The sequence below is a fragment of the Bos indicus genome, chromosome 22, assembly GCF_029378745.1.
Source record: "Bos indicus isolate NIAB-ARS_2022 breed Sahiwal x Tharparkar chromosome 22, NIAB-ARS_B.indTharparkar_mat_pri_1.0, whole genome shotgun sequence".
Classification (NCBI taxonomy): domain Eukaryota; kingdom Metazoa; phylum Chordata; class Mammalia; order Artiodactyla; family Bovidae; genus Bos; species Bos indicus.
The window spans coordinates 43639619-43658075 of NC_091781.1; the positions used below are offsets into that span (position 1 = coordinate 43639619).

The 18457-nt window shown below is 38.1% G+C and overlaps 1 protein-coding gene and 1 pseudogene across 14 annotated transcripts in view; one reads left to right on the plus strand and one right to left on the minus strand.

Moving 5' to 3' along the window:
* Nucleotides 1-18457, plus strand: part of DNAH12 (dynein axonemal heavy chain 12) — a 191641-nt gene that overhangs the window by 110203 nt on the left and 62981 nt on the right. For 13 of the 14 annotated variants that reach the window (XR_011563135.1, XM_070777134.1, XM_070777136.1 and 10 more), the window contains 6 exons: nt 2850-3105; nt 4861-5160; nt 5642-5820; nt 8678-8870; nt 10419-10580; nt 14625-14819. Coding sequence is in view for 13 of the 14 variants with exons in the window: in XM_070777134.1 (XP_070633235.1) it covers nt 2850-3105; nt 4861-5160; nt 5642-5820; nt 8678-8870; nt 10419-10580; nt 14625-14819 (1285 nt within the window). In the remaining variant the exon portion in view is untranslated. Of the gene's footprint in view, nt 1-2849; nt 3106-4860; nt 5161-5641; nt 5821-8677; nt 8871-10418; nt 10581-14624; nt 14820-18457 lie in introns of those variants that run through there. The other variant, XM_070777145.1, reaches the window with a different exon arrangement.
* Nucleotides 10037-10287, minus strand: LOC109575964 (small ribosomal subunit protein eS27-like; annotated as a pseudogene).

The following is an 18457-nucleotide window of genomic DNA, read 5'->3' on the forward strand; positions in this document are numbered from 1 at the left end:
TAGCTGTGTTGAAGTAACTTCTTGTTGTCTTTTTCTGTTTTTATTTTTTCACATCAAAATAATACATTTTTGCAAATTACTTAATGGGAGAAAATGGTTGTTCAGATTTTCTTATATGGAAAATTTTGGAATACCTTCCTATACTTTCTTATATCATGGAAGAATAATCCACAAATATATTTATTTAATAATATATTAGTTTTTGCCCTTTTAAGCTACTACTTTCAGTTATTAAAAATAACTTACCAATTATATCTTTTACTATCACCCAGCACTGAAAATTTATGGATAGTCTCCAACCTAAGTAACCATAACCAGCACCCTATGTTTCCACCACTTTAAATTCCTTAATTATCTATGATTATTTGAAACTACCATATCTTTGAGATGGCTTAGTTTTGACAGCAATTTCATGAATAACTCTTCCACTCCTTCCACCTTATTTTACAATAATATGATTAGTTTCAAACACATATGACATTGTATATTTAAGTTAGGATTAATAATTCTGCATTTCCTCTTATTAAAATGTTTCCCTAATCCCTAATATGCTATGATTTTTATCTCAAGGCAAAGATAGATTACTTACAAAACTAAATGATATTTGGGGATTATATATTTTTTTGTTATTGCATGCCCTGAAATCTTGCTTTCAGGTGATAACCACTGTTAATAGTGTATTCTCTATTCTTCCAAGGTTATTTTTCTATATAAATATATTTTTATTTTAAAAAAGACCCATGTTGCACATAATGTTTTATAACTTATTTGCATTTAATATATTTAACTATATTATTTATATGTTTCATTCACCTATCCATATTATTGGGCTTCCCTAGTAGCTCAGATGGTAAAGCATCTGCCTACAATGCAGGAGACCCGGGTTAAATCCCTGGGTTGGGAAGATCCCCTGGAGAAGGAAATGGCAACCCACTCCAGCATTCTTGCCTGGAGAATTCCATGGACAGAGGAGCCTGGCGGCCTATGCTTTGCTGCTGCTACTGCTGCTAAGTTGCTTCAGTCGTGTCCGACTCTGTGCGACCCCATAGACGGCAGCCCACCAGGCTGCGCCGTCCCTGGGATTCTCCAGGCAAGAACACTGGAGTGGGTTGCCATTTCCTTCTCCAATGCATCAAAGTGAAAAGTGAAAGTGAAGTCGCTCAGTTGTGTCCGACTCTTAGTGACCCCATGGATTGCAGCCCACCAGGCTCCTCCATCCATCGGATTTTCCAGGCAAGAGTACTGGAGTGGGGTGCCATTGCCTTCTCCGGGCCTATGCTTTATGGGGTCACAAAGAGTCAGACACGACTGAACGACTAACACACACACATAAGCATCCATATTATTTGTCTATCTCATTTATTTTATTGGCTTTTGATACTATTTAGTTTTGTGAATCTTATATAATTTATTTAACCAGTCCCTTATTGACAGTTATTAGAGTTGCCAAAAACCAGGTCATATTTTCATACTTTCTATGGTGCTTTTTGGAGAAGGCAGTGGCACCCCACTCCAGTACTCTTGCCTGGAAAATCCCGTGGACGGAGGAGCCTGGTAGGCTGCAGTCCATGGGGTCGCTAAGAGTCAGAGACAACTGAGTGACTTCACTTTCACTTTTCACTTTCTTGCATTGAAGAAGGAAATGGCACCCCACTCCAGTGTTCTTGCCTGGAGAATCCCAGGGACAGGATCCTGGTGGGCTGCCGTCTGCGGGGTTGCACAGAGTCGGACACGACTGAAGCGACTTAGCAGCAGCAGCATGGTGCTTTTAGACTAAAGACTGGCTGTATAGATTTCTCTCACCATCACCCCCCTTTGTTGCAAGAACCTCAGTGTTAAAGGACTTTATAATTTATTTGAAATAGGCACCATTTCATTCTGAGCAGTTCCAACTAAACTGAGTCATTTTCATACCCTTTTTTATATTCCCTAATGGGTATCTTTTTATGTAACAAGAATGTATAGGTTCTCTTTATATATCCTTCTGTGCTCTGAAGATAAGATTTGAGATGAGAAAAAGGAATCAGAACTTAGCTGTAAGTAGAGTAAGTAAGTAGCTTATTGTCTAAATAAGGACATTTCTGAGAGAAAAGGGAAGCTGTTAATAGTTACTACAAGACAGGCACAAACCAGAATTTTCTAAGACAAAGTGGGACATATAGTCATCTTACCTATAACCAAGATTGATCTCTCATCCATACTTCTGGATTTGGAGTGTAAGACACAAAGCAGAGAGTTAAATGGAAAGAAGAATTGGAAAAAAGAAAGGCAAGAACAAGAGGAAGGGACATTCTGGACACCCAGAATCTGGACAGCGTTATCAGTGTCAGTGAAAGGAAAAGCAGAGTGCTGCTTTAAAACAAGTTTTCTCCACAGATTATTGGTTGCCTGAGGTGGGGCGGAACGAAATAGGTAAAGGGGGTGAAGTAAGTCAGGGGGCTGCAATGTACATCATGTTGACTGTAGTTTAATAAAACTGTATCACATATTTGAAAATGGCTCAGAGGATGAATCCTGAAAGTTATCACAAGAAAAAAAAAAATTTGTAGCTGTATCTGGTGACAGATGTTAACTGAACTTATTGTGGTGAACATCTTGCAATATATGCAAGTATCAGATCATTATGTAGTACACGGAAACTAATGTTATGTCAATTATACCTCAATAAAAAAAAGAAGTAAAAATTATATGAATCCTTAAAAACAAACTTCTCTTTTACTCCAAGTAATATCTAATCTTCTTCCTTTTAGAAAAGCTAAAATCAGATAAAGTTTCAAAGGAACTCTACTTTTCAGTCCATCTTGTTGGCTTTATTACTGACTGTTTTGGGATTTTTATGTGCTTTCAAGGTATGACCTGAAGGACACAAGTAAAATCGCATTGGTTGACATACAGCTGATTGCTGCCATGGGCCCTCCAGGTGGTGGAAGAAATCCAGTTACTCCCCGTTTTATTCGGCATTTCAACATCTGCACCATTAATACTTTCAGTGATGAAACTATGGTCCGAATCTTCTCATCAATTGTAGCATTCTACCTTAGGACTCATGACTTTCCTCCTGAATACTTTTTAGTTGGGAACCAGATTGTCAGTGGGACTATGGAGGTGAGCAAAGAATGCAGAACAAAGTCTTTAATATTACATATATCTGCATTTGATCCTTCGGTTTTTGTATTTTTTTCTTCTTTTCCCCCCTAGCCATCTACTTTTTGTCTTCACTGTCAGAGAAGCTGTGAGGAAGGTTTGAAAACAGTAAGATTGTAGGCTTTGAAATTGGGGAATCTAGCTGGTTTTGAGTCTTGACTGCTATTTGTTAGCTATCTAGCCTTGTGCAAGCAACTTAACCATAGTTTTTTAATCACTAAAATGGGAGCTAATGTCTATTTCACAAAGGTTGTTACAAGGAAATCATCCAGAACCAGTATCTGCCACATTGTAGGTGTTGCCTTAATTGTTGGGTTCCTACTCTAGTATTTATTAAATTTTGCTTCTCTCTCTCTCTTTCTTCATGTTTATGTAAAAAAAAAAAAAAGAAACTTAAGCAGCTTATGAATCCCTTATTTTTGCCAGACTGCATAACTTAGCTGTGGAAGTGAAAAAAAAAAAAGGTGGGACACAAGGGTGGGACTAGAAAACAAGACTGTCCTATGGCCAAAGACTAGCGCTTAACTTACTCAATGTGTGTTACCTACCTCTGCTCAGAGACCAGAGCCAGCCTCATAGCCAATGGTAAAAGGGGGATAAAATGTATTTAAGGTCATTTAGTGATAATCTCATTGAACTAGGCTTTCTGGAGGTTGAGATCACTGCAACCAGAAGCAAAAAGCCCCTGAGAATCATTCCATCAGTTCCAAAAGCATTGGGTCTTTCTAAAGTTCTTCTGCCCCTGTTCTGGTGGAATGGTGTGTTGTTAAAATAGAGAAACTAAAATAACAAAGAGATAGTCTGTTGTAATTACTATACTTATTCTAATACAGAAAAGTGCTTCTCTTTGTAAAATATATTTGTATTTCTATTTATAAAATATGATATTTTTATTATGTATTTATATATCCTGGAAAGAGAACGGAGTTGGTTAGGCAGAATAGAATACAGAAAGGATACTCTGGGTTTGTTTTTTTTTTCTGTCTTTGATACACTTGATAATACCTACCATGTGTGGAGATTAGGGGCAGGAGATAAATTAGAAAATACATAAATTAAATAAATTTATAAATTAAAAAATAATTTTATTTGGATCTTTTTCTATATTATCAAAGGTTTAATTTGTCTTTCTTCAAGAGCATAAGCTTAATGAATTCAGCATGTAGTAAAAATAAATACTTCATTTTGATATTATAGCCAATTAAGATAGAAGGAAGAGAAGGGAGAGAGAAACAAGAGAGAGAAGGGAAGGGAGAGAATATGTTGATTTGAAGTCAGTGGTAGTCGAAGAAAATTGTTTCATCATCTTCTTCATTTCAAATGCTTCAGAATACATTGTCTGATTTCACTTTCTATTGAAGTTTTTGTTCACTGTTTAATCCCAGGTCATTCACCTTTAAGTGGAACAATTATAATTACTGGGAAATAAAAGCATTGTCACTTTTTGGGCATGGATGGAATCAGATGATATTAAGTTCCCTCAACTCAATAATTCCTGGTCAAGTTCTATAAAGCAAAATAAATAGATATATGCCATGCTAGACTCAGAACTATACAATTTTCCAAGCCAATATAATCTGATAGGATGAATAAAATATTTTATGTAACATACTCTTCGTTACAGCATATTATATTGTTGTTGACTTTATAGTACAGTGTTGTTTTTGCTGATTATAAGCATTTGACTTTTTGCTTTGTTGCTTTTTTCGTATTCAGATATATAAACAGTCCATGGAAAATCTTTTGCCCACTCCCACAAAATCTCATTACACTTTCAACTTGCGAGATTTTTCACGTGTCATCCAGGGCTGTTTGCTGATTGAAAGAGATGCTGTGGAGGGCAAGCACACGATGATCCGTCTGTTTGTGCATGAGGTTCTCCGAGTGTTTTATGATCGCCTCATTAACGACAGTGACCGATTCTGGCTGTTCACTTTAACCAAAAATGTTGTAAAGGACCATTTTAAAGAATCATTTGATAGTATCTTTTCACATTTGAGGAAGGGGAATGCACCAGTGAGTATACTTAGTGTTTAAAAGCAAGTCAAAACAGTCTAATAGCAGGAATTATTACAGTCAACTTATCTTTAAAAAAATGCTATTACTCCTTCATGATCATATTCTTTTTAACTTTCCTTATATATCGATATTTAGCTTGAGAAGATTTGGTTTCAGAATAGTTATATATACATAACATAGAAGTTATATGTTAGGGATTGAATGATAATAGTAGATATAAGGTGCTTAGCATGGTGACTATCCCTTAGTAACTACTCACTAAGTGGGTACTTAGAATGACTTTTCCAGCTTCCAGTGGGGTGGGGGGGGAAGGGGGAAACTTCTATGACAGAAAAAAGCTCTTTTCATTTCCTCAGGATATAATGTAGTTTCAGGTGTTAATTATACAACTATATTAGTTATTACCTGGATGTTTAAAAGAATTGTTTATTTTAGAAAAAATTTTAACTTTTGTAATTCGTTGATTTCCATTTTATAGATATCTGAAGAGGAGCTAAGAAATCTCATGTTTGGTGATTATTTGAATCCTGACCTTGAAGGAGATGACAGAGTTTATATTGAAATTCCAAATATTCATCATTTTAGTGACGTTGTGGACCAATGTTTAGATGAGTATAATCAAACTCACAAAACAAGAATGAATCTTGTCATTTTTAGGTACCTGTATTTGGTGGTGATGCTTAAAATTACTATTTGTAAAATTTTATTGTGAAATGTTTAGAATGTAAAAAAAGATTTTTTAAATTTGAATTTATTTGAATATTTATTTAAATTAATTTATTTGAAATCTCTAGCAATTTATTTGAAATCTCTTGAGTAGCCAACCCTCCCTCACTGCGTTCCCATTGTTCCTTGCAGGGGTAAAAAGAAACTCATGTGTTTCTTTAGATTTTTACTACATGTGTGTGTTCCTAAGTGCTTCCCAGGTTGCTCAGTGGTAAAGAATCCACCTACTAATGCAGGAAGCACAAGTTCAATCCCTGGGTTGAGAAGGTCCCCTGGAGGAGGAAATGGCAACCCTCTCCAGTATTCTTGCTGGGGAATCCCATGGACAGAGGAGCCTGGTGGGCTACAGCCCATGGAGTCACAAAGAGTAGGACAGTTAGTGACTGAGCATGCCCACGTGTATGTTCCTAAACATACAGGCAGTCTTATTTTGCATGTTTAAAAATCATATAAGTGGTATCATACTGTGCATATTCCTTTGCAAGTTGGTTTATTCCAGACCATGAAATTCACAAAAAACAAAGTTTTACTACTGTATTGCATTCCAATGTATAATTTTAACACAGTGGAATCATTCTTCTAAGATAGACTTCTGTTTCAGATACTAAGTACTGTAAACTAGGTAATTTCTAGTTTTTGTAATTATGAAAAAGGTTTGAATATTCATGTCTCCTTGGTTACATGTGTAAGGATTTCTCTAGGCTATATTCTTAGAAGTGGAATTATTAAATTTGGAAAACTCAGCAGTGGCCACAGGACTGGAAAAGGTCAGTTTTCATTCCAATCCCAAAGAAAGGCAATGCCAAAGAATGCTCAAACTACCGTACAATTGCACTCATCTCACACGCTAGTAAAGTAATGCTCAAAATTCTCCAAGCCAGGCTTCAGCAATATGTGAACCGTGAACTTCCTGATGTTCAAGCTGGTTTTAGAAAAGGCAGAGGAACCAGAGATCAAATTGCAACATCCGATGGATCATGGAAAAAGCAAGAGAGTTCCAGAAGAGCATCTATTTCTGCTTTATTGACTATGCCAAAGCCTTTGACTGTGTGGATCCCAATAAACTGTGGAAAATTCTGAAACAGATGGGAATACCAGACCATCTGATCTGCCTCTTGAGAAATTTGTATGCAGGTCAGGAAGCAACAGTTAGAACTGGACATGGAACAACAGACTGGTTCCAAATAGGACAAGGAGTTCATCAAGGCTGTATATCGTCACCCTGTTTATTTCACTTATATGCAGAGTACATCATGAGAAACGCTGGACTGGAAGAAACACAAGCTGGAATCAAGATTGCCGGGAGAAATATCAATAACCTCAGATATGCAGATGACACCACCCTTATGGCAGAAAGTGAAGAGGAACTCAAAAGCCTGTTGATAAAAGTGAAAGAGGAGAGTGAAAAAGTTGGCTTAAAGCTCAACATTCAGAAAACGAAGATCATGGCATCCGGTCCCATCACTTTATGGGAAATAGATGGGGAAACAGTGGAAACAGTGTCAGACTTTATTTTTCTGGGCTCCAAAATCACTACAGATGGTGACTGCAGCCATGAAATTAAAAGACACTTACTCCTTGGAAGGAAAGTTATGACCAACCTAGATAGCATATTGAAAAGCAGAGACATTACTTTGCCAACAAAGGTCCGTCTAGTCAAGGCTACGATTTTTCCTGTGGTCATGCATGGATGTGAGAGTTGGACTGTGAAGAAGGCTGAGCACCGAAGAATTGATGCTTTTGAACTGTGGTGTTGGAGAAGACCCTTGAGAGTCCCTTGGACTGCAAGGAGATCCAACCAGTCCAGACTGAAGGAGATCAGCCCTGGGATTTCTTTGGAAGGAATGATGCTAAAGCTGAAAGTCCAGTACTTTGGGCACCTCATGTGAAGAGTTGACTCATTGGAAAAGACTCTGATGCTGGGAGGGATTGGGGCAGGAGGAGAAGGGGACGACAGAGGATGAGATGGCTGGATGGCATCACTGACTCGATGGACGTGGTCTGAGTGAACTCCGGGAATTGGTGATGGACAGGGAGGCCTGGCGTGCTGCTATTCATGGGGTCGCAAAGAGTTGGACACGACTGAGCGACTGATCTGATATGATCTGATATGTTATCATCTTCTACTTTACTAAGTTTTGCCAAAGTATCTTCAGAAATGATCATTGTTTTTAAGAACTCCCATTGTTTCTCACCCTTGCCAACACAGGATTGCCAGATTTGGTTAGTTTTGTCAGTATCACACTGTGTCTTTAGTTTTAATTTCCCTAATTACTAGCGTAGATACCTTTCCTGAATGTATTATTTTGTATATAACTGACTTTCTAGTTCTCACATAGAAATCCTGGTATTAAAATGTTGAATACACTTTTTCTTTTTCTTTTACCATGCTTGTGATATCTTAGCTCTCTGACCAGGGATTGAACCCTGGCCCTTGGCAGTGAAAGTCCAGAGTCCTAACTAGTGAACCACCAGGGAATTTCTGAAGAAATCTTTTAGATGAAAATAATATGCTCCAGTACAAATAGTTAACAATTTCATTTTATTTTTGTAGCTTACATATATTACATTTCCTGAATTTGTACTTCAAATAGTTTTCCTTTACATCAAATGGTCGAATTGTAACTGCGTTTGAAATATCACACTTATTCATGATTACCTCTTTAAAATTGAGATAGTAACATATGGGACAGCAAAGTCCATCCTTCTAGGAAAGTAAAGCAATAGTTATGGGTAAATAAACATTTACATTCGTATTTTGAAGTATAATAATATCTATATATCATAGGTATGTATTGGAACATTTATCACGAATATGTCGGATTCTGAAGCAGTCTGGAGGAAATGCTTTGCTTGTCGGACTTGGAGGAAGTGGTCGTCAATCTTTAACTCGTCTGGCTACATCTATGGCAAAAATGCAGATTTTCCAACCAGAAATTTCAAAGAGTTATGGTATGAATGAGTGGAGAGAGGACCTGAAGGTAAAATCATGAGGAAATCTAGTGTCTAAAATAACATCTGTGCATTCTTTTATCTGTAAAGAGAGAGCCAACCTGTATAGCTAGCTGTGTGCTGAATGCAATGGTGATAATAATACTATCCCTAGGCAGTTACTGCATGTGCTGAGCACTGTTTGAAGTGCTTTACATATGTGCTTTCTTTCTACAAGTATGACAGTTCAGTGTAGCGGGTATGGTTGTCTCTGTGTTTTACTGATAGGGAAACTGAAGTTGAGAACAGGTATGCACAGCAGAGTGGGATTTATAACTTAAGTCTTATCCACTGCGTTCTTACCATGCTGCTGCTGATTCTATCTTTATTCTAGTTCAGAAAGGCCTTATTTCAGACAAATGTGTTTTTTCAGTAGACTGTTAGATATAAACCTCAGTGGTGATGACGATGTCATCAAAGCTGTCAAATCTTAATAGTTTCTTTAGAGCTGCGCTGCTCTTCCAGTAACCAATAGAATAATGGAGGGCATAGCTGGGGCTTCATACACACGTGCCTGTGGTTCTGCTGGCCCTGGAAGAGAGATGACCCAAAGTGGAAAAAAACAAGAGAGACTTTGCTGGACTTTTTAAACTTTTTCTGACTTTCATGTACTAAATAAGTCTACATCTTAAAAGTGAGTGTGGAGAACTGGCTTTTATATCTCCATTCTTAGATGAACAGATTCTTTCTCTTTTCAAATCCATCTTAGTTCCTGAAGTGAGACTGTGAATGGGCCCTCTTAAATCATAAGCCCACCTCTGAATCAATGACTGTGCCTTGGGGCTTGGAAAACTGGCCAGATGGAGTCTTCCACTGGAGGGATGGGTAAAATGGAGGCCCAGATCGACAGTGCCACCAGAATGGGAGAAGTGAAAGTGAAAGTTGCTTAGTCATGTCTGAATCTTTGTGACCCCATGAACTATAGTCCATGGTATTCTCCAGGCCAGAATACTGAAGTGGGTAGCTGTTCCCTTCCTCAGGGGATCTTCCCAACCCAGGGATCAAACCCAGGTCTCCTGCATTGCGGGTGGATTCTTTACCAGCTGAGCCACAAGGGAAGCCCCAATGGGAGAGGTATTAAAAATTGAGATTTTTTTTTTTCATCCAAAACATGTTTTTTGGGATGGTTTTCCATTCATCTTGATACAGGGTACTTTCAGTGCTGCTTCTGTTTGAAAGAGCATCCTTTTGTAAGTCTTGCTTTTCCTCCTGTATGGTGGCAGAGGACAGTAGAGCAGCCAACACACAAAACTACTGTTGTGCATGGCTAAAGATGGTGGTGATCTTATAGCAACCTGGGCATTTTGCATTCATGAAATAGGAACTGGGGCTCTGCACCAGGTGCTTCTTCTTGTGTTTCCTCTTCTCTTCTGGAGAGGGATGAAGAAGATCCTTTGCAAGAGGCATGTTCTTGTGAGGAGATTGACACCACCAGAAAGGGTGGGATGTTGTTATCAAAAGAAAGGAAAGGGGAAGGAAAGCAAAAAAAAAACACGATTTCCACCAGATTCTGATTCTAAGTACATTTTTATTTTAAGGCCCTTTTAAGGAACGTGGGCATGAAGGGCCAGAAGACAGTCTTTCTAATCACGGACACTCAGATTAAAGAGGAAGCTTTTCTAGAGGATATCGACAGTGTGCTCAATACTGGAGAAGTACCTAATATTTTTGCAGCAGATGAAAAACAAGAAGTGATGGAGGTAAATGCTTTTCAGGGAGTGCTGCTCCCAACTCAGAAATGTTACCTTGAAACTTTTCTGTTCTTCAGTATAAATATGGCTTGTGCAGAGAATTTTGGTAATCAAAAACTTAATGTATATTTTAATACTTTTTTTGGTGAATTTTAAATAGTTATAACTGTAAAAGTATAGTTATGAGACAGAATTTTAATTATTTTAACCCAGCTTTTTCCATAATGATGACAGTGTTTCATCCATTTGATCTTATTTAGCATGTTTTATGAATGATTAGAGATTTAAAATCATGTCTTTTTTCCTTACCTGGAGAGTAGGTGCTTTACACTGCTGTGTCAGTCTCTGCTGTACAGCAAAGTCAATCAGCCATACATATACATATACATGTATTCCCTCTTTTTTGAATTTCCTTCTCATTTAAGTCATCTCAGAGCATGGAGTAGAGTTCCCTTTGCTATACAGTAGGTTCTCATTGTACAGAGTAGTGTGTATATGTCAAAAAATAAAATAATGTCTTATGGTTATAGTGATATGAGAAAATATAGCTTTAAAACACTACTTGATTCACTTTTATAGTTTGCCGCTAGTTAGTAAAATTTCAGTTTAATAAAACCACTTGTATTGATTCTGGTACATCTGGGAATCATGCTTTGTGATTTAGTTGACAAAGAAAAAAATATATTTTGTGATGCACCTCTACCTCAGATGTCCTGACCTTCGACCACCATTTTTCAGATCTTCCCATACAAGATTTCAGCTAGTAGTTTCCCCTTTCCTGTTATCATAACTACTTTTACCCACAGAACACATCACTCATATCAGGATGCTTCATTCCAGCCTCCAGTGATAGCATCTGGAGTAAAATGGATCCCCCCTGGTAGTTCAAGCACCCTGCTTTTCTCATCTATGGAACGGAAGTATTATATTCACAAAATAGTTCCTCCTATACAGCATCATCAAATGAAATAAGGTAGTTATGGAATGTCAGGCACTTAGAAAGCCCTCAGTAAATGTGATGCACCACCAGTTCATGGCCTGGAGTGGGGAAGGAGAAAGGAAAAAAAAAAAATCCAAGTTCTCTGTTTGTATCTGGGTAGCATCAAGGTTGTGGCTAAAAGTTCCTAAGAATGGTGATTCTCCTAATCCATAGGAAAAATATATTCCCTACACTCCTTTCCAGGGAATGAGACCCTTTGGGGAATGGGATTTTCTAAACTTTGCAAGGCTTTTCTGCTCACTTTAATGGTTGTTTATCTTTTTCCTCTCATCACTTTGCTACAAAAGCTTTTCCATGGCTTTACTATTTTACGGTATGATCCAAGAATAGCCTGAAGAACTTATTTCCTTCATATTCCACCCAAACCTAGGAACACCATATCAATTTATCCACAAGGAAATAGCCATGGTCAGAACTCACATGTACCAAAGTGCATCCTTTTATTTTTTTGCTTGCTTTATACCAATATTTAAAAATATAAAAGATATATAAGATAAATTATATTAATTTCTTTGCATACCCTGCACTTTGAAGACCAGGTCTTGGACTTTGCTTATTTCATCCATCTGACACAGATCACTGATAACTGATCTATAGAGCTTGGGCCTGGTCCTGCCTACCGATCACCTCTTATAGACTCAGCACAGTCTCTGATGTCAGCATTACAATTGTAGCTTCAGCCTTCCATTTCCAGGCTACTTTTCCACTGTTCTGTTCACACTCCTTGCAGAATTAAATTGCTGCAAAGTTTGTCTCAATTTTGCAGTGACTTATTTACCGTATTTAGTGATATTTTCTCAGTTCTCTTTTAAAATTATCATTCATCTCTGAAATAACTCATCATTCCTCTTTTAAAATATGTTTTTCTTTGACTGCTGTGAAAGTTCCCTCAGTTTGTTTCCTTTCGCCTTCAATATCTACTCTTTTTCTTGCTCCCAGAATCAGTTGTGCTCCCAAAGTATTAGTATTTCTATGTGCATGTAGATGTTACTCCCTACTTCTACTCTAGAAGCATTGACCTTTGTTATTGTTGTTGTTTAGTTGCTGAGTCATGTCCGACTCTTTGTGACCCCATAAACTATAGCCCACCAGGCTCCTCTGTCCATGGGATTTCCCAGGCAAGAATACTGGAGTGGGTTGTCATTTCATCCTTCAGGAGATCTTCCTGACCCAGAGGTCGAGCCCACATCTCCTGCATCAGCATGTGGACTCTTTACCAGTGAGCCATAAGGGAAGATCATGTTAACTATTATTTCTGTGTAAATAATGCCTGTATTTATATCAATATCTTGGCCCTTTCTTGAACTCTTGTTCTACAGTTACAACCATGTAACTGTATATACCATGTAGCTTTCTATATCTGAATGTCCCCCTGTTAACTCAAGAGTTAATGGAGGTAGACAACCTGAACATAATTTCCCAGATTGACACTGATCATAATAATCTTAATATGAGAATTACTGTCAGGGTGAATAAACAAAGTTGATTTACAGTTTCCCATAGATCTATATCTGTCACATATCTAGAGTAGAGAGGCCATCTAGAAATAAATTCACTATCATCATATTGGAAATTGTATGATCATTGTGATCACTTCCTAAATTTGCTATTAAAAAATGTAAATCTACCTTTTACAATTTTATTTTCTTTTAAAAATCTGTTTATAAGATAATTTATTGAGTATGAGACCTTTTCTACTTTGAAGGAGAAAGTTAGGATATTAAAAAGCTGAAAAGTACTTACCTATGAGACAAGAACTGTTTTAAGTGTTCACATGTAATAACTCTTTGATCACTCAACAACCCCTTGATATATTGATAAGTACTCTTGCCCCCATTTTATGGATAAGGAAACTGAGTAACAGAGAGATTAAGTAACTTGCCTCCAGGTCACATAGATAATCAGCTGCAAGCTGGAATTTGAACTCAAGAAGTTTGATTCTAAAGCCATTATGCCAGACCTCACGTAAGAAGCCTTTTTCATATAGAGATATTAATAGGTTGACCAAAAAGTTCATTTGGGTTTTTTGTACACGGTTATGGAAAAGCCTGAAAGAACATTTGGTCAATCCAACATAAGGAAAAAAATTAGAATTAATGTATAATCTCATTGGGCTTCACTGGTGGCTAAAGAATTGGTAAAGAGTCCACCTACCAATGAAGGATATGTATTGGGTTCAATACCTGGGTTGGGAAGATCGCCTGGAGAAGGAAATGGTTACCCACTCCAGTATTCTCCTCTGGAGAATTCCATAGACAGAGGAACCTGGCAGGCACAGTCCATGGGGTCACAAAGAGTCATACATGACTGAGTGAATAATCTCATTACCAAACTCTATTATCATTTCAAAAAATACAAACATTATAAGAATAAAGTCAGATAGTTCAAACAGCGGAAGAATGTCCAAAATGAAAAAAATTATATAAGCCAAGAAGAATATACAAAATAAACATAAAATCCCCTTTCATTCTCCTTTAAGTCCATCTCACCCAAAGGAACCACTGTTAATAGTTCTTTGTGTTTGCTTCCATAAAAAAGTATATGTTTACACATATGCACCTATGTATTTTTTAATTTAACAAAAAGGATCATATTATGCATACTCTTGCACAATTTGACCTTATATTTATTTTTTCTTGCTCATCTTGCCATAGCACATGTTGATGCATCTCATTATCTTTAACAGTTGTTTAAAATTACAGTGTATGGATGTTTTATAATGTTTTTAACTGGATGCTTTAGTTGTTTCAATTTTTTCCTCTTAAAACCAGTGTTGAATTATATAATGTCCCGTATGTTTATCTTGGTGAACTTTTTGTGACTATTTTTATAAGTTAAATCTTTGACAGATACTTATTTTTAAATTATAGAATTATGGAATTGAAAGTAGTCTTCTAAGTGCAGACTATATCAAAGCCATTATATTGATATAAAAACAAAAATTTTAAGATATTTATAAGAGGAGTAATACAAATTCTTAATATTTTAATATCTACTAATCTTTTATCAGCTTACGTGTTTCTATTTACGAGGCTTTTTCTGGTATTCCCTAGGGTGTTCGTCCTGTGGCTCAGGCTGGCAATAAACACGGTGAACTCAGTCCCTTAGCCCTGTTTGCTTTCTTTGTGAATCGCTGCAAAGAAAATCTTCATGTTGTGGTGGCCTTTAGCCCCATTGGAGATGCCTTCCGAAATCGCTTGAGGCAGTTCCCATCCCTCATCAATTGCTGTACCATTGACTGGTTTCAGGTTTGTAATTTGCAGTGTGTGTGTGTGTGTGTGTGTGTTAATTGCTCAGTTATATCTGACTCTTTGCAACCCCATGGGTGGTATCCCACCAGGCTCCTCTGTCCATGTGATTCTCCAGGCAAGAATACTGGAGTGGGTTGCCATTCCCTTCTCAAGCGGCTCTTCCCAACCCAGGAATCAAACCTGGGTGTTGCTGCATTACAGGCAGATTCTTTACCATCTGGGCCATCAGAGATAATTAAATCTTTTGGACTGTTACAGAAATCTTACTCAACTTCTATTAATATGCATGTATCAAGTGCTTTTTGGTTACTCACTCTAACGGCAGCACCAGGGACTTGGAAAACTCCATGATCCCCAAAATGATCTCATATACTAGACTGGAAGACAAAAAAGACAGCTAGCAAATGAGCAGTCAGTTACATAAAAGAGCCATAGTCTCGACGTGCAAAGGTGTGCTTATTAAGACAGTGTCTCTCTGAAGCATGAAAATGAATCCATTACATAGAGGAGGGTTGTATAAGGAACCAGAAGAATGTATCTTTTATATATATAAAAGATCATATATATATGATCTTTTATATATATATATATGATACATTCTACTGGTTCCTTATACTGGTTCCTTATATATATACATATATGTATATACGTATATATATATATGTATGTACATGTATGCTGCTACTGCTCCTAAATCGCTTCAGTTGTGTCTGACTCTGTGCAACCCCATAGATAGCAGCCCACCAGGCTCTCCCATCCCTGGGATTCTCCAGGCAAGAACACTGGAGTGGGTTGCCATTTCCTTCTCCAATGCATGAAAGTGAAAAGTGAAAGTTAAGTTGCTCAGTTGTGTCCGACTCTTAGCGACCCCATGGACTGCAGCCTACCAGGCTCCTCCGTCCATGGGATTCTCCAGGCAAGAGTACTGGAGTGGGGTGCCATCGCCTTCTCCTGTGTATATATGTATGTACATGTATATATATACACATCCATCAGATAAGATCAGATCAGATCAGTCGCTGAGTCGTGTCCGACTCTTTGCGACCCCATGAATCGCAGCACGCCAGGCCTCCCTGTCCATCACCAGCTCCCGGAGTTCACTCAGACTCACGTCCATCGAGTCAGTGATGCCATCCAGCCATCTCATCCTCTGTCGTCCCCTTCTCCTCTTGCCCTTAATCCCTCCCAGCATCAGAGTCTTTTCCAGTGAGTCAACTCTTCACATGAGGTGCCCAAAGTACTGGAGTTTCAGCTTTAGCATCATTCCTTCCAAAGAAATCCCAGGGCTGATCTCCTTCTGAATGGACTGGTTGGATCTCCTTGCAGTCCAAGGGACTCTCAAGAGTCTTCTCCAACACCACAGTTCAAAAGCATCAATTCTTCGGCGCTCAGCCTTCTTCACAGTCCAACTCTCACATCCATACATGACCACAGGAAAAACCATAGCCTTGACTAGACGAACCTTTGTTGACAAAGTAACGTCTCTGCTTTTGAATATGCTATCTAGGTTGGTCATAACTTTCCTTCCAAGGAGTAAGCGTCTTTTAATTTCATGGCTGCAGTCACCATCTGTAGTGATTTTGGAGCCCAGAAAAATAAAGTCTGACACTGTTTCCACTGTTTCCCCATCTATTTCCCATGAAGTGGTGGGACCGGATGCCATGATCTTTGTTTTCTGAATGTTGAGCTTTAAGCCAACTTTTTCACTCTCCACTTTCACTTTTATCAAGAGGCTTTTTAGTTCCTCTTCACTTTCTGCCATAAGGGTGGTGTCATCTGCATATCTGAGGTTATTGATATTTCTCCCAGCAATCTTGATTCCAGCTTGTGTTTCTTCCAGTCCAGCGTTTCTCATGATGTACTCTGCATAAAGATATATTTAGAGATAGATATATCTTTATCTATTTATACATATATTTATTATAAGGAATTGGCTCACATCTTTATTAAGGCTGATGATTTTCAAGATTTGCAGTTGGCAAGCTGGAGACCCATGAGAGCTGATGGTGTCATTCCAGTTTGAAAGCCAGCAGGATTGAGACCTAGGAAAAGGTGTTATGCTTGAATTCAAAGTCAGGAAAAAAACTAATGTCCTCACTCGAAGGCCATCATGCAGGAGGAATTCTCCCTTATTTGAGGGAGGTTCAGCCTTTTTGTTCTATTCAGGCCTTCGACTGATTGGATGCTGCCCACTTACATTAGGGAGAGCAATCTGCTTTATTCAGTCTATTCATTTAAATGTTGAACCCATCCAAAATGTATCTCACAGAAACAACTAGAATAATGTTGGACCAAATATATAGGCACACATAAAATTAACCATCATAAGAGGATAGCACATGCAGAGGTGCAACAGTGGGGAAAGTGTGGCTCATTTGGGCAAATAGTTAAATAGTTTGGTGTGGCTGACTGGCAATGAGGGCAACAGGAGTTAAGTTGGAGCTTTGAGTGGGTGCCAGGCTATAAATGAATGTGTAAATGTGTCTAGGAATTTGGTTTTATACCAAAGACATTTCAAGGCAATTAACATGTATATAGCTAATCTACATTTTAGGAATAACCCAAAACTCTTGGAAGCTTTATGGTGGATGATTTGGAATTGGGCAAAACAAGAGACAGGAAGACTAGCTGGGTGACAGTTTCAGTCATGCCAGCAGCGAATGATACAGGCTATCACTTCATTTAAACAGGGGAAATCATCACTGTCTGAGTAAAACCATTCAGTATTTATGTGTTTGAGAAGGGTAGCTCATGGTGCCTTCTATTTATTTGTTTTATGCCTAGTAAAGTTATGACCAACCTAGATAACATATTGAAAAGCAGACACATTACTTTGCCAACAAAGGTCCGTCTAGTCAAGGCTGTGGTTTTTCCAGTGGTCATGTATGGATGCGAGAGTTGGACTGTGAAGAAAGCTGAGCATGGAAGAATTGATGCTTTTGAACTGTGGTGTTGGAGAAGACTCTTGAGAGTCCCTTGGACTGCAAGGAGATCCAACCAGTCCATTCTAAAGGAGTCAGCCCTGAGTGTTCTTTGGAAGGAATGATGCTAAAGCTGAAACTCCAGTACTTTGGCCACCTCATGTGAAGAGTTGACTCATTGGAAAAGACTGATGCTGGGAGGGATTGGGGGCAGGAGGAAAAGGGGACGACAGAGGATGAGATGGCTGGATGGCATCACCGACTCGATGGATGTGAGTTTTAGTGAACTCCGGGAGTTGGTGATGGACAGGGAGGCCTGACGTGCTGCGATTCATGGGGTCGCAAAGAGTCAGACACGACTGAGCAACTGAACTGAACTGAACTGAAATGAATGTATTGTGGACTATAGCTTGATCCTGGATAGTTTCTTTTAAAACTAATTTTCTAATACTAATGCGTTTTGTTCTCTTTCATCTTTATCAATTGCATGTTTGAAAAACGGTAATTCTTCCCTTTTGAGGACTGTAGTGTGTTTCAGCTAGTGGATGTTTTAGAATTTATACAACAATAAAAGTCATGTGAAACAGTTTTCCTTTATGCAAACTGTATCTTAATATTGCTTTCATTAAGTAGCCCCAAACCAAAACCAAACAAACAAAGCCTATCCAGTTAAAAGTTTTTCTTTTGTGAGATCTTATAAGTACAATTCTATTT